The 16,072-nt window shown below is 44.8% G+C and overlaps 1 protein-coding gene across 1 annotated transcript in view; it reads right to left on the minus strand.

The window, feature by feature from the left end:
• Nucleotides 1–691: 691 nt before the first annotated feature.
• LOC147156153 (cadherin-12-like) overlaps nt 692–16,072 on the minus strand; it is a 99,488-nt gene continuing 84,107 nt past the window's right edge. The window contains exons 8-12 of the mRNA XM_086065560.1: nt 15,784–15,920; nt 10,064–10,185; nt 8,413–8,530; nt 6,349–6,600; nt 692–2,942 (exon numbers count right to left, since the gene is read on the minus strand). Of these exons, the coding sequence (XP_085921686.1) occupies nt 2,437–2,942; nt 6,349–6,600; nt 8,413–8,530; nt 10,064–10,185; nt 15,784–15,920 (1,135 nt within the window). The 3' untranslated portion in view covers nt 692–2,436. The remainder of the gene's footprint in view (nt 2,943–6,348; nt 6,601–8,412; nt 8,531–10,063; nt 10,186–15,783; nt 15,921–16,072) is intronic.

Below are 16,072 nucleotides of genomic sequence, written 5' to 3' on the forward strand. Positions count from 1 at the left end.
TTTCCGTATCTGCCGAAGGAAGGAAGAAATCGTCGTCACTGCAAGTGAAGATACAGAATGCTACGTTAGCATCTCGCGCTGTCTGACTCGACATCGTATCTTACGTCGGTAATATTCCGAACTGTCGTGTTTTTGATGCGGCAAAATCAAACTCCAAATGTCTGGCGGCTTTGGAAGGAAGGCGAGCCCCCCCCGACGGGCGACAGAAACGAGGCGCGTTTCGTGGCGTTGGCTTCCCGCCAAAACCTTCCATTATGTTGTTAGCGCGCGCCACAACAAGTCGCGCTCTTACAAACACCGCAGACGTGGCTTTTTTTCTCCATTACCGACAAACCTCGGCGGGCTAATTGTTGATTCGTCAATGTTGGGCGGGAAGCCACTCTGCGGAGGATTTATTTCTCGAGTGAGATATGGCTGAACGTCTTATTGCGGGGATTACCTGGCGAAGGCAACATTGTGTTTATCTGATGGATGACAAGGGAGGCGCGAGGAGGCGTTAAGAAGGTTAATCGCTTGTTGAAAAAGGTTGGAAGTCGCTCTCAAGTCTGAAAAAAACTTTTCCCACAATTTTGTTCAAGTGTGTTTTTATTTAAGAAAAATGTGTTTATAACATGACACAACTGCAGTATTTAGCCCTAAAGTCTCTCTTGCTCTTCTTTTTCTTTTTTTTCTTTTTTTTTTACAAGTCTAGTACAAGTCTATTCATACGACCCACCTAACGGGAACATCCATTTTCTTGACGCGGGCCTTCATTACAAAAAGTGTCTCCAAAAAAATAAAAAAATTGTACGACTGCAAGATAAATAAATAAATACACAAGCAACAGAATCAGCCGATAAATAAATAGAAGGATAAATAACATTCAAAACATCTTTGGCCCGACGGGGGGCCACAGGAGTGACGTCGCCGGTCGTTCTGCTCGTGTGGAAAAATATCGGACGTGTGGCGTGAAATCTTCGTTTGAGGCACTTTTAAGGATGTTCGCGGAAATGACATCATGTCCGCCGATACGCGCCAACAACATTCAAAATGAATGACGGACCTCATCGTGCCGCTGTATGCGCTCAACCATGATTTTTTTCCCTTTTATTTATTCAGGTTTTTTTTTTTTTTTTTTTTTTTTTTACAATTGTGGGACCGATCATGAAAGACAAAACGGGGGGGAAAAAAGACGGAAAGGTCTACAGCAGGTATTTTTCAGGACATCCTCGGGTGTCAGAGTCAAAATGTCAGACAGGAGATGAAAAAGTCACAAAAATAACATTGATGTCACGTTTATTGAATTCCTGCCTCGCCTCTCAGACGTCACATGAAAGTCAGCACGTCAGGAAAAAGCGGGTCGTTTTTTGTGTGTGTGTGTGGAATCGCACCACTGATTTTAGGCAAACGAGTTTCAGGGAAGCATCTGTCAAGGCCATGGAATGGCACCAACGACCATCACACAGACGCGCGTCGCAACAAAACGACGGGAACTCAAATACGGCGACACGCTGACGTTCGCATGCCGGCAATAAAGGCAAATATTTGGCAATCTTCAGGTTTTGAAAGGCCAGCAAACACGCAAAAAGCCAAATATGACCGCCGGGTTAGCCTTTTTTTGTAGCCGCAATTCTTGTTCGGTCTGTCGCTATTTTCTCTATCGGTCTGCGCTTACAACGGAAAGACTCAAGCAAAAAGTAAACAAACGTGACGACAACAACACTTTGAAAGCGACGAGTCTTTTATTGAGCGTAGAAAGTAAAAAAACGGAAATGACGTCCATTAGCGCTCCGGAACGGGTATTTTAATTGCCGAGCACGTGCACGGGAGAAACTCGAGGCCTGCTCAAGCATCGAAAACGGGCGATCCCCGATGGTTTCGAAAACCAGAGCCGAGTATCGACTGCACGTAAACGAGGGGTGTCAAAATGAGTGCGTTAATTTTGAGGTCATTGAAAGTTCCTTTAATGCCACTCATTTCTTTAGTTTGCGATTAATGATTTATTTTCCTATTAAGCGCTGAGCGGTCACCAACGTCTTACAAATACAATTATGCCATCTAGTGGCAGAAAAAGGACCTCCGCACAAATGGCAAAAATTCACTTAAGGGACAGAACATTTAAACTGTTAAGATCAAGACGGACTACTTTACTTTACTTTACGCCATTTGTTCGGTGTTGTCCCATGAGAAGATATTTAGCAAAATGGGAGGGGCTTGCTTACTTGTGGAAATGACTTGACAGATGTTTTCCATGAACCATTTTGGGGTTGGGGTTATTTTGCCGACGTTCGATACCTGCGATGAGAAATCCAATCAACTTGACAGATCACGTCAAAAGATTCTTTGATCTCCGATCTGACGCGTCACCCCGACAGCCGATGACGTCCCAAAATGTCCGCCGCGCCGAAGTCGGCATCGCCAACAAAACAAGGTCACGCGTTTGCCCGCGGAGCGGCCTCAACGCTCCGCGTTGGTGGAGTCCGAGCGGGCTTCCGACTGCTCCCCGAAAATTCCCGCCAGCGTCTTAAAGCGGGGCCCCCACTCGTTGAGGTAATCGTAGTCCTCCTCGGCGTCGGCGGCCAGCGATTCGATGGAGCTGAGCGACTCGGCCACCGAGCCGCCGCCCTCGTAGGCGTACGTGGCCAGCGAGTCATACGGCGGCGCCGAGCTGTCGCCGTCGTGCTCCTTCAGCCGCTGGTTGATGAAGGCCCGGATGTCGGCGCTGTCCTTGGAGGCGGGCGCCCTGGGGCCCCGCTTCACCTCCGGCTTGACGTCCCGGCGGAACAGGTTGTCCTTGACCACTTTGGGGTTGCGGAGCGTTCCCATGTCAAAGGCGTGGGTGTCCTCCTCGCCGCCGCCCTCGTCGTCGTAGTGAATCACGTTGTCCCGGACGTCCTCCTTGGACGACATCAGCGTCTCCTTCTTCTTCTGCCGCTTCAAGCCCACGTAGAGGACCACGATGACTGCAGAGGGGGGACACCAACACGGAAAACAATGTCAACCTGAACTTATTCCTGTGTGAAAGGGGCTCACATAACTCATGGACTGGCAAGACATTTTCACTGAAGCAACCCCCTTCGCTCCGGGCTGCTTTACTGGATTTTGGCGGATTTTGCAAGGCCCGCAGAATATTGTGTTCTATTGCGATAAAAACATGGAAGCTACCAAAAGAAAAATTAGAGTCTCTTCTTCCATCAGGACAGAAAAGGTATATTTGTATCTGTTTCCGTTTTGCAGCAATTAGCATTAGAATGAGCCAAGTTTCATCATTAGTCACAAATCTGTTTAAAACGGAAGGAGAAAGGAGCTTTTTTGTAACATGGCCCTGGTTGATCTCTTTTCCTCTGCTGCCACCTGTTGGCCTACTTTTGTATTTATTTTTTACCATTGCTTTCAGTGTTCTCTTCAGTTTAGAGGTTGCAACAAAGCCTTACGTATGCTCAAGAAAACATAAAACATGGGGACCGTGGCCATATTTAAAATACAACGTTTTTATACGTTTTGGGGAGCCAATGAGATAAAAGGTCAATTTAAAATCATTTTAATCTCAGGGAGCCATTTATTTGTTGCTGATCCTGGGAACATTCTGAACCTTTTGTTTTTGGTCGACATTAAAACAAAGAAATGCGAAAGTTTAAGATTTCAGGTATTTTTTTAATTTCAGGAAAAAATGACGTGTTGATAACCTCACTGAACTTTTTTTTATTTTTTATTTAAAATGATCTTACAATCTATTGTCTAAGATAATAAAAAAAACGTCTACATTTTGAAAAGTCTGAAAACACGTTCAACAAACATGCTTTAAGACAACAAAGTCAAGATTGGCTTTTGTATTTGTAAAAATGTTGATGCCAATATTTTTTCACTTTTTTAATTTTTTTTTTACTGAAAATGAAGATCGGTTTCTAATATCGGTTATCGGCCTCCTTGACTACTAACAATCGGCATCGGTGTCAGTCCTGAAAAAAAAAAAAACATCAGTCTATCTCTATAATTTGCTGGCTTCAGAGGGAGTGGCGGAAGCGTTTAAGAATAGGAATCATCCAAAGATGTTCTTGCTTGTTTGTCACGTGATTGGCAGACAATTACCTGAGACTGTCATGAGGACAAGAGCCATAGAAAAAAAACAAAAAAAACGACGGATGGTTGGGCGACAAAGATTTTACAATGAAAATAAGGCATCTGTGTTATTTTTAAGACCTTTAAACAGCACATTTAAGTTTTGTGAAGCCAACACGCATGAAGCCTCTTGAACGACAGCTTTGTTGACTTTTGCAGAAAAGAGTTAAAAAAAAAAAAAAAAAAAACTGCTTGCGGCGATGTCGCAATTGCACACATGTGACATTCTCTTGACTTTCACGCGCATTCAGCCACGCTTGAACCTTGCACACATTTGACCCGCACGTCTACGCTCACTAGGAATTGTACTTGTCTGGTCGCCCCAAGCGCTTGAAAAAGAAATATACAAATAAATAAATACAAAAAAACATGGTGGGCGGCTGCCCGGAATTCATTTGGAGGTTAAACACGCCGGCCTTCTCAGGTTGCGTAAGGTTGTGCACGTTGTGTAGTTTTGTGTTACCAATTTATTGTGGAAAAAAGCACACGTGATAAAAAAAAAAAGATAAATAAAGAAATAAATGGAGAAACTCAAGCTCGAAGTAGGTCTCTTCGCAGCTCACTTCCTCTCTCTCTCTCTCTCTCTCGCTCCTTAAATGTTTTGCCAAAGTGTAGTGTGGTGTGTCAGCATCCCCTAGTGGTCGTTCTGCAGAACACAACAACAAGCCACCGTTACATATTCATGTGTTTATCGGAGGCTTGCCAATGCAAATCGCTCAACGCCGCTAATCCTGTTGCGGAAATTCAACGTCAGTCAAAATGATGAAAGATTTTCAAACGTGTGATGAAAAAACCAGAGCGAGGTGTTGACTTGTTTGCTTCATAGAATAACTTCTGCATTGATTTCGGCGCTTCCTTTCATGATGAATGTGTTGAAGTCGGGCACAAATGTGTGTGTTTTTTTTTTTTTTTTACTGAGGTTTTTTTAAATTGTATTTTACCGCCATGCGATGCCAGCACACGATGAGAAAAATCTTACTGGGAATGAAAGTATCAGTCATCGTTGAGTTCATGTTGTTGAACGTGACCTTAAACTGACCAGAATGATGACTTGCTTTTAAAAGGAACACAGTTAACTGCACTGATTTACTGTATTTGGTCTGTAAAGTAACATTGATGATTAGATTACAAGTTACTTTATAGTTACTTTTAGCTGACGTCCACAACAACTGGTTTTATTGCAAGTGAGATTCTAACATTAATATTTGAGGGTAAAGTTTTTAATACAATATTAAAATAATGACAGCCTTTTGACTTAACATAGATATTCGTCTTTATATAAAATATGAGACTTGTTTTGAACAAATGGTCTAAATGTTTTTATAATTTTTACATTAGGGATGTTGGATACCACTTTTTTTCAGACTGGTACGAGGATGAACACTCAACTGTTGAGTCGTCACCGACACTGATGCAAAAAAAAAGAAAAAAGAAAAAGACACCTATTTTTCCCAAAATAGCATTTTCCTTTGAAATGGCATGAAATGACTTTTCTAATTTCTAGTTGCTAATTGTAAAATGGCCACAAGAGGGCAGCCCTGGCGAGTACTTCTTCTTCTTTTTCTTTGGGCTTTTCCCTTCACAGCCAATCAGTTGCGTCCAATCGAACCCTGTCCTCTGCATCCTCTGCTCTCACACCAACGAGCTTCATGTCCTCTTTAACGACATCCACAGTACCGATACCTTAAAATAAGGCTGCTATCTTTTATGATGATGATTATTTTTTAAATCAGGGCGTGTGCTATTGGGCAAACGATGCGCCGTGTCCACGGTGGGAGGAAAGTCAATAAAGTCAAGTTTGAAAGGCCTGCCCTTGAATGTCACCAGCGCATGAACTTGTCCAAAGCAATTCAGCGTTCATGCTTCACAAAACATTGCCATAAAGTTGGCCATTATGTCGGCCTCCCTCGTATGCAAATGAGCTTGGACATTAACAGCTCGTACGTAGCGCCGTGACCTTGCGGGGAACGCATACAGGGAACTTTGGTTCCGGGTCGTAGAATCCGCGCCCCCCTCCTTGAAAACGAGCAGACACGCATTCTCGCGGCGTCAACGTCGAGGAGCCGTTTGGGAAATGACGGCGATCGCCTCCTCCGGGGGCGTCTTTGGGAGTTCCCACTGGGTTGCTATGGCAACAAGCGGTCTTTGAAAAGTGCTCGAGCGCACACACACACACTTGACTATGCAACAACGGCGGCATCACGCACGGAAGAAGCGAGATTGGAAGATGGCGGCGGACGGCCAACTGACCCAGCAGGATGACGATGCACAGGAGGATGGCGACGAGCGCGCCGGTGCTGAGGCCCACCGGCAGGAAAATGGCCTCGGCGCTGCACGTCAGCAGCGAGCCGTCGGCCGCGCAGCCGCACACGCGGATGGTCAGCGTTCCCGTGCTGCTCTTGGACGGGTAGCCGTTGTCCTCGATCACCACCGGCAGCCGGTAGATCTCCTGCGAGCGCCGTCGGAAGCCGCCGCGCTTGGTCACGATGCCGGCCGTGTTGTCTGGACGGGAGCAGACGTACACGGGGGTCAGTCTGGTCCAATCGGGAAACTTAACCTTGCAAAAGTTGGGAGTCAGGTTTTGGACGGCGGCGTAGAAATATATATATTTTTTTTTAGAGGGGGGTGGTAACATTCAGAGAAAAAAAACGTCACAAAGTGGCAAATTTGTGAGAAAAAAATCGTAAATTTGCAAGTTTATAAAGTGGCTAATTTGCAACTTTGTGAGAAATAAAACTACTACATTTGCAAGTTTATAACAAATCTTTACACGAGCTCCTGTTGGACAAAAGCAAGTCTTGCAAGTTACAACGTTTTTTCGCCCGCAAATTTGTCAATTTATAAAGTTGCAAATTTGCCCTCTCAAAAAATTATATTTTTATTACACATGGCCTTAATACATTGTCATATGTTTTGAGCTCAATCCGGCAAAAATAAAAACACAACCCCCCCCCCCCCCCAACAGCGATGATAGCCAACCAGGAAAATTAACAAGCGGCGACGGCGCGTGAAGGCGATGGAGGCGGACGTGCCGCGTGACACCCGGCAAACGTGTCAGACGGGAGCGTCCCGCTTGTGTCGGCTCGGGCCGGACCGCCGGACCGCCGGACCGCCTGTCGCGGCCGCTTTGTTCTCGGCAACAAGGCCGCCCGCCTCTTGCTCTTGACAGGAGGTCGGACGTTTTAGCGCACCTCGCAGCGTTCTCTCTTTCTACCTCACAATCAAGCCGCCGGCGGCGCCGCTCGTGTTTACTTCCTGTCCCTGCCCATCACGTCTCCAACGGCATCATGCGCTTGCAGGCTTCCAAAAGGTAAAAAAGCGAGCCGAGCGTTGGGATGCGATCTCGTCACGGGCGGCCGGCGCGACCCGCTCCCCTCCGGCAGACCTCATCCCGACGTGTCCCACTTTTCCACTTCAAAGAGCTCGGCTATTCAAGCCCTTCCACGCCGAGCGAACGGCCGGCCCCGCACCTTTATAGATATTTTTAGCGCCAAGCGATTTGACATCGCTGCGGGGGCGTGAGCGGTCGCTATCGCTACAAAAAGAGGAAAACCTCTGCGGGGAAAAGACTGAGGAACAGCATTCAAAGACATTCGACAGGGAAAGACCCGATTGGAACAAAAAGGGAGGCGTGAGGCTCCGAGCTAAACATCTCCACGCTCAAAAGTGTTCAAAATATATTATATTTAGCTCCTCAACATGTGACAATCACATGAAAACCAGATCCCAAAGTTGTTGATGCGCTACACTCGTCAGAGAAGGGAACCTCGCTCCATTCACTCCGTCTTGTAGCAATATTACGTAACATTCATAACCATGCTAGCGATTGCACCCTCTAGAGGTGGTTTGTTTTGTTTTGGTCAGTCCAGGAGACAAAACGCGAGGCTCACAAGGTTACCAAAGATGTGCTAAATTCACCAGACGGGGAACCTCATTCCTCTCTCCAAGTATTTTAGCTATACAGTGTACAAAATTCACAATTGTAATTGAACGAATTGTGCCCACTACAGCTTTTCATCTCCCCGGCATATTTATAAAAAAATAAAATAAATAAAAAAAAAAAACGTTACCAGCCTGGGGAACCTCACTCCATACACTTGACTGTGTGTTAGATATTTTTGGCACATTTACGCTGACCTTTTTTTTTTTGGTGGCATTTTCTTGAATTTTGACCCCTTCCCGGTTTCTGAGAATCTTATTTGGGCCTGATTGAATTGTCAGCGGACGTCTTTCTTACAATTCTTATCTTTCCCGCGCTCTTGCACTTCGGCGGCCGCGGCCAGCCGAGTTCATGAAAAAGGAAGGACGACTTACTTCCAAAATCTCTGACGGTGAAGTTCTTGTTCCTGAGTTCGTCCTTCGTGGCTTTGAAGGAGAACTGCTGTCCGGCGTTGGGCAGATCTTGATCTTTGGCGCTGAACACTTGAATGACCTTTTCACACGACAACAAAACACATTCAAACGGAACCTTTGGGAGAATTGATCCGTTTGACGGTCGGGACCCGACTCAAATTTGCAAGCCGGCATCCGGCACTCGTCGGACCGCCGCAGCGCGACCGCCGATTGGGCCGCCGCTTGTATCATAAAATAATGTTTGCTGGCTGAGGTTGTGTCATAATAAAGTCTTGGACACGATGGCCGATTCGGCCGCTTTCCCTTCGGGCCAATAAAATATTGGAAACAACTCTGGGGAAGATGCAAGTGCACCTCAGGAGGACTCAATCACTGCTTGGAGGAAATTGGACCGCCAAGAGTGGACTTTGGTCCACTTTTGTGGTTTATGGGGAAAAAAAAAAGATATCTATTTTTGTTGCAATTTAGCATCCCCCGTCTGTCTCCTACTTGGTTGAAGACGGAGTTCTGTTACTTGGACGGCGTACGGACGAATTTGTGCTCAAAATGGAATCGCAATCACAAACACAAAAGTAAGACTTGATTGCAGGATTTGTTGCTATGTGAACGCGGGTGCGGGACAGTCCCGGTTGAGCCTCGGTGACCAGACATCCCGGACGGTCTCGTTTTTGAGCTCTGGGTCTCGGCGTCCCGGTTGGACTCGATGATACGTCTCGCCACTTTAATTGAACATGCGACTCGATTGTCCTCGCTGATCTGCGCGTCACTCATAAAATCCTCGGAGCGCCGACTGACAACTTGCAATAACTCATCTCTCAATTTGAAAACTTCTGGCGTCCGGGCCGTCAAGTGCGTCACGTCACGTCTCTGGATAACGGCGCCGAAACTCCTCGAAGCTGCCATGTGATCGAGTGCCAAAACGACGCCGGCCGAATGGAGATGCTAGCTAATGAGCTCATTTGCAGGCGCGGGTGCGCTACGCTCCTTATTTACGGGCCTGCTCAGATGGGCTGCGTCCGAAATACATCACGCCAAAAGTATGGCGGCATGCGCGCGCTTTTTCACGACTTTCACTTTTCATCAAATATTGCGTCCCTGTTCGATTAACAACTTCACTCAAGTGGCATTAGTTGAGGAGCGGTGTGATCAAAAGTGATGGGACGGAAGAATATGCAGCACCAAAACGGCCAAAATTAAAAATAAATAAATGACAAAATAAAAAAAATTATGAATAAAAGTAAAAATAAAAACGGATGTAAAAAATATAATAAAAAAATTCAGTACAAAAAAAATACATACATTGAAATAAAAACAACAACAATATATATATATATATATATATATATATATATATACACAAATGCTAGTGTTTTAAATTAGGGTTTTAATATAATGGTCAGGGTTTCAAATTAGAACAAAAATGAAGGTTTCAAATGCAATAGGGTTTTAAACAGGGACACAATTTATAAAAAATTCAACTGTCAAAATGTGTGACCTCAGTATTCAAATTAGCGTCCTTCTCATCACTTTAAATAAGCTTCATTCAGCTGGTAAACACAAGCTAACGTGTTGCGTTCAATGTCCTGTGGAGAAATGTGTGCTTGCGACGTACCTGTCCCACTTTGGCGTTTTCACACACAAAGCTCTCGTAGGGACTGGCCAGCTCAGGCGGGAACTCGTTGATGTCCAACACGTGGACGGAGACGGCCACTCGGCTGGTCAGAACAGGACTGTCTGGAGGGACAAACGTGAAAGACACAAAGTGGAGAGAGGGGGACGTGAATGCAGCAACAAAGGTGGCAGCGACATCGCGTGGACAGTCTGGGAAATGCAGCCTGAAGAGGAGCATTTTGAGTTCAGCTATTCTTGTTTAATCGAATAGTTTCGCAAATCCTCCTTGCGCACGTGAACTCGGACATGCGGCTCAGGTCGCATTTGACGTGCTACGAAGTTGGCGTCCACTGAGGCTGGTTCGGGTTCAAATTGAACTTGCGTCTACTCAAATGGATTTTAGATTCACAAGCGAAATCTGCTCCATCAAATGATAGGAAAGCTTGAAAGGGTGAAATTGTACATGGATGAGGAAATGGTTCGTGTTTTCGGGATGAGGAGACGCGTTGTAAGAGTTTGGGATTTTACAGAGTTTATTTTTTATTTAGTTTGGAATTTTTGTTGATTAATTAGTGAGGGTAAGCGGGATGGGTGGATGCATTTTTGTTCATTTTTTAAATTATTTTTGTTCATTTTTTTAATTATTTTTGTTCATTTTTTAAATTATTTTTGTTCATTTTTTAATTATTTTTGTTCATTTTTTAATTATTTTTGTTCATTTTTTTTAAATTATTTTTGTTCATTTTTTAATTATTTTTGTTCATTTTTTAATTATTTTTGTTCATTTTTTAATTATTTTTGTTCATTTTTTAATTATTTTTGTTCATTTTTTAAATTATTTTTGTTCATTTTTTAATTATTTTTGTTCATTTTTTAATTATTTTTGTTCATTTTTAGGGAAAATTCGTCTCTGAAAATGCTTAACTTGAGTTTTCCTACAAAAAAGAAAAAATAAAAAAGTCAACCTGCCTGGGGTCATAAGGTCAGCAGCTGTGACCTTTTAGTGACTGACATGACGGCAGACAGTTGATATCCCCAAAATGCGTGATGTCAAACATGAAACGGACAAACTATTCATATATTATATCTCAAACGTACATGGAAAATGAGCAGCACATTGGCCTAGTGGTTCCAACATCTGACTCGCAGGTTTAACGGAAGCGAGCGAGCTCCCAGAAGACGTCGCCGGTGTTCCATCAGCGTGCAAGCGCAAATGTTCTTTTTCTGCAAGAGCCCCGGAAAGGTAAACTTTCTGAATTTGATGTGGGAATCGGCTTTTCTCCGCTTACTTAGGGGGGGGGGGGGTGAGGGTGAGGTGGGGGTGAGGGTGAGGTGGGGAGATCTTGCCGAGTGGCCTCAAGGGGATTTAAGATGCAAGACCCGGCCGGGCTCAGTTAGTGACCCGCCTCTGACCTTGACGCCAAAAGCAATCTTCCCGTGCCACGAGCGACTCGGGATTTGCTGGCAAACCGCCGCCGACGTCCCCGATACTTTGGAGACCTTCAAATCTTCTTTTACCTCTAAAACAGTTTTTTTTTTTGGGGGGGGGGGGTGATTTCTCATGACTCCAGTACAAGCTTGTAATGGTGACTGTCACGTTCCGACCACAAGGTGGCACAATTGTACCACAATCTCTTGACGGCCTCATAACACATGCTCCACTTGCTTTTCTAAAATCCCTCTCAAGCCTTTCGACTGCTTATCACTTTGTTTTAAAGTAAACTTGCTTTATTATAAAAAAAAAAAGAAAAAAAAAAAGAAGCTTCTGCTGCATCTTATTCACGACAAGTATGAAAATCTACAAGGGAACGAATGGGAAAATAAATAAATAACGGAATCCCTGTCATGATGCGACCGGTTTGTAAATGGTGAGTGATGAGGCAGCATAGTGGCCTAGTGGTCACAACTTCTGGCTCATGGTTGGAAGATGTTGGGTTTGAATCTGGGTGATTTTTTTTTTTTGTTTTGATCATTTTGAACAGGAATGAGGGATTTCAATTTCAATTTGCCAATTGGAGCTTTCTCACTTATCAGAGATATCTTATCTGTTATGACACATCGAAGGCTTTTGTTTTGTTCCAGACCAGGTTGGGGAAATATTTGTATTTTTTTTCCATAGTTGTACCCCTTCTACACATTTTAGACACATCGGAAACAGTTTTGAACACATAGAAATAGCAAGTATAACATCTATTGAAAATAGTTACGCTTGAGCGTTTCCCCAGTATTTCAGATAAACAGCAGAAAAAAAAAAAGACTGTGGCTCTCCTTTCCCACATGCGAGGGCATCACAATAAGCGAAGTGCGCATGACGTGTGCTGCCAAACAAAGCCGTCATTTGAATGGCGAGTGCTGAAAGTGTTTGCGTAACTGCTCGCCTTAAAACTTGCAAGCGTCGTTTAAAAGTGACAAAATGGCAGGTGCATTTGCTGCCATTTTTAATTGTCCTAATGGAGTTTTTTTTAGGCAAAAAACAACAAAAACCACCATTGCAAAGCTGCAGAAGACGGACGCTTGTAAACCTCCGTTCCCGATTTCCAGACAGGCAAGAAAGACCCAAACGGACGTCAAAATGTTTTGAAGACATTTATTTTGTCGATATCTTGAAAGCGACGGAAGCAAACGGACGCATCGCAACGCATAATTGAAGGAACTCCTTTAAAAAACCGAAAAAATCCGATTTAGTCGTGTTGACAAGACAGAAGGTGAACCACAATCACACATTTTTGTCTATTTTGGTTTCATGAAATTGTTGAAATATTTTCGGAGTTTGGCGAAGACGACAAGCGAATACGTTTTGCTAACGACTCAAGTCAAGTTGACAGCAATAAAAGCTGCCTGCAAGAAAGCGCCGCGTGAAACCCACAAAAGTCCACCGACGCAAAATATCTCATCAAACGCGAGCTTCGGGACTCGTTGCGGTTCCGGTTCCTGCCCGCTTTGCCCCGCTACGGCCGCCGGCACGAGAGCGAGCTCGTCTTGGCGTAACCCCGGCTCGTCTCCGGGGCGCCTTCTGGCTGCCGCGTCTCGGGAGGGCTGCAGATGGCGCTCTCATTTTGCTGCATGACTGCGGCGGCGGCGGCGGCGAGAATCTCCCGGGAGACGACGGCGGCGGCGGCGGCGGCGAGCGGCGGCGAGCGAGCGAGCGGCTGCCGTCCTTTTCTCAGGAACATGAGCGACGCTTCAAGCTGACACGCTTCTTGATGACTTCATTTCATTTCTTTACACGCCATCTTTAATGAAGAATCTCAGTTTGCAAAATAAGCCTCCAGTTGGCCGAACCAGCGATTCTCAACCTTTTATCTTCCCCCAAAAAAATCTCACAGCAAAACCAAGATCTCGTTGACATCCTCTCATGGAGTGTCCAAACTTTTTCATTTGAGAGCCACGTGCAGAAAATCACAAGGACGTGAGGTCCACATAAGTTATGAAGAGAAATTGTGTTTAGTCCCCATTATTTTTTTTTGCATATCTAGTAAAAGGCTATAGTCTGGATGTTTCTTGGGCTGGGGAGGAGTTCTGGTGGTGGGTGTCTGGTCGGTGCTGGATTTCACCTTCCTTGGTTTTCTTTGGTCCTTCCTCGGGTCTCCTGACGGCGGTGTTCGGTTTAGGTGAACGGTATGAGATTTTTTCTAATAGGTTTTTTTGGTGAGCTAACAAATACACGCACGCACGCACGCACGCACGCACGCACGCACGCACACACATACACATACTCACCCACACACACACAAAAAAATAAATAAATAAAAAATAAAAATAATAAAAAAAATAAAGAGCAATGATGATGACATTTTCGAATGAGCTCTTTATTAAAAAAAAAAAAAAAAAAAAAAAGTAAAAGGCTATAGTATATAAATCAATGTATTTGTAACGAGAGGTGGCAAATCCAGGTCCGGAAAGTAAAAACCCCGCCACAGTTTTGCTTTCGCCCCTTGTGCTAGCTAGCGAGCTCCCTAGCTAGCTCCTCTGGTGCTCATTTACCTGCGAGGGAGCTAGCTAGCGAGCTAGCACAATAAAGGGGGAAATCGTGGACTTGTAACAATAAACACACATTGTCAGGGGACAAAATGGGGGCCCAAAAGGAGAGCGGACATATCGAGAAAAAAACTAACAAACAAACACAGACATTCACGAGACAATGAGCCACATCTGGACAAGACGCGAGTGATGGGAGGGAGCGGATTGGTTGAATTTAAAGAAGGGGGCGGAGACGAGAACCAAATGAGCAGACAAGACAAAGACGTTTTCTTCTGCATCCTGCTGAAATAAGCTCAAATAGTCACAATTGTAACAATATACTATTTCAATAAATACTTTGGACTGGACAAATATTTGAGCTTTGATGTTTCTGCACTGAAAAAATCCACACTGATGAAATGAAACGGCTTCAACGTCGCTGTCGTTTGGGAACGGCTGCCGTCGTTTGGGAACGTCGCCGTTGTTTGGGAACGGCTGCCGTCACGCAATTGGGCGACACCGAAGCCCCCCCCCCCGTGTCGCCGCCGTGACCTTGACAGGAAGCAGGCCATATCCCGTTTCCAAGGCGACGGCCATGACGAGAGCGCCGAGTTTCACAGTCAGCCCTAATGAATATACGGCGTGCGTAATTTTGATTGAGCAGCGGCCCGCCTCGCCGATAATGACTTTGACGCTTCTTAGCGGGAATGATGACTTGATGACGATGGATTTGCTTATTTATCCGGAAATTTGACGCATTTCCTTCCATTGAGAAGAGACCAAAAAAAAAAGATCATTAGCTTGATGGTGTGTCTTTAAAGCCGCAGCAATGGCCGCCATTAATCTGCCCCAAAACTTGCGGAGGCTCACGTTTTTTTATGGCGGGACACGAGCTCGTCAGAAAAAAACGTCCTTAAAAAATGAAAACAGTGGAATCGAGCGAGTCCCGGGAGACGCCATCATGGTTTATGGCGGCCCATAAAGCTTTTGGAAGAAAAAAACCGCGACTGAATATTGACAGTCGTAAAAACCTTCAATCTGTAATGGCGGCAATCTTGTTGCCGGTGGCAAAAGTACTTTCTGTCTTTTTCCAATCTGTTCCCGTCGCCGTCGCCGTCGATGCTGCTCGGTTGGCGTCCGTTCGTGACGCTGCTGACTCGGATTTTTTCACACCCAATATTTCAGTCAATCAAGATGTCAACCGTGATCAACTTGTCCTCTCTCTATATTTTATTTGTATTTTTTTTTTACACCGGCTCTCATCCTCAAGCCTATTTGGACAAATTAAGTGGAAAGTACAAATATCCGTTTTCAAATGGAGGCGGTAAAAAAAAAAAAAAAAATACAAAATTGTCACACAACGAAAGACTCAAATTACGGAAACGTGGAACTGCCAACGTGGAGTAAAAAAATTGGACTGGCAAGTACGTTCGAAAGTATTTGTGAGTGCGTTGGAACGTATTACATTTTTTTTTTTAAACACTTGCAAGCACGTTCAAACGCACTTGAAGGCTAAATGCTAAAAACGTAAAATTAGTTTCCCATAATGCCACACTGTGTTGAAAAAAAATGCTATTATTTTAGCATTGGGTCTCCATTTTGTTGTGTGTAATTGTTATGATGATGTTTTGCTCCGAATCAACGAGGTTTGCAACCTCGTCAATTCGCATGGCGCGCTGGCCAAAATGCGAACGTTGAACAATTTGGCCGCCGCTTTGTCGCTTTTCTTTTCCGATTGCCGTTGCGCTTGTCGCGACTCACTCAGCTTGGTCGCCACGATGGAGATGTTATGCCAGGCCACGCTCTCCCGGTCCAGCATCTCGTTGGTGGAGATGGTTCCCTCCGCCGGGTCGATGTCGAAGTCGCTGTCCAGGTCGCTCCTCCAGTCGATGGAGTACCTGGAAGACAAAAAAAATCAAGTTTTGTTTCAAGTCCGCCAATAATAACGTTTCGTCAAAGTGTTCATGACTCTTCGGGAACGCTCATTTGCAGCCAATGAGGACGGCGGATCAATTCATTCACAAGCGTTTGCTCAGCCGATGACTTTTCG

The sequence above is a fragment of the Leptonotus elevatus genome, chromosome 21 (assembly GCF_054856555.1).
Source record: "Leptonotus elevatus isolate MCC_2025b chromosome 21, RoL_Lele_1.0, whole genome shotgun sequence".
NCBI classification, from domain to species: Eukaryota; Metazoa; Chordata; class Actinopteri; order Syngnathiformes; family Syngnathidae; genus Leptonotus; species Leptonotus elevatus.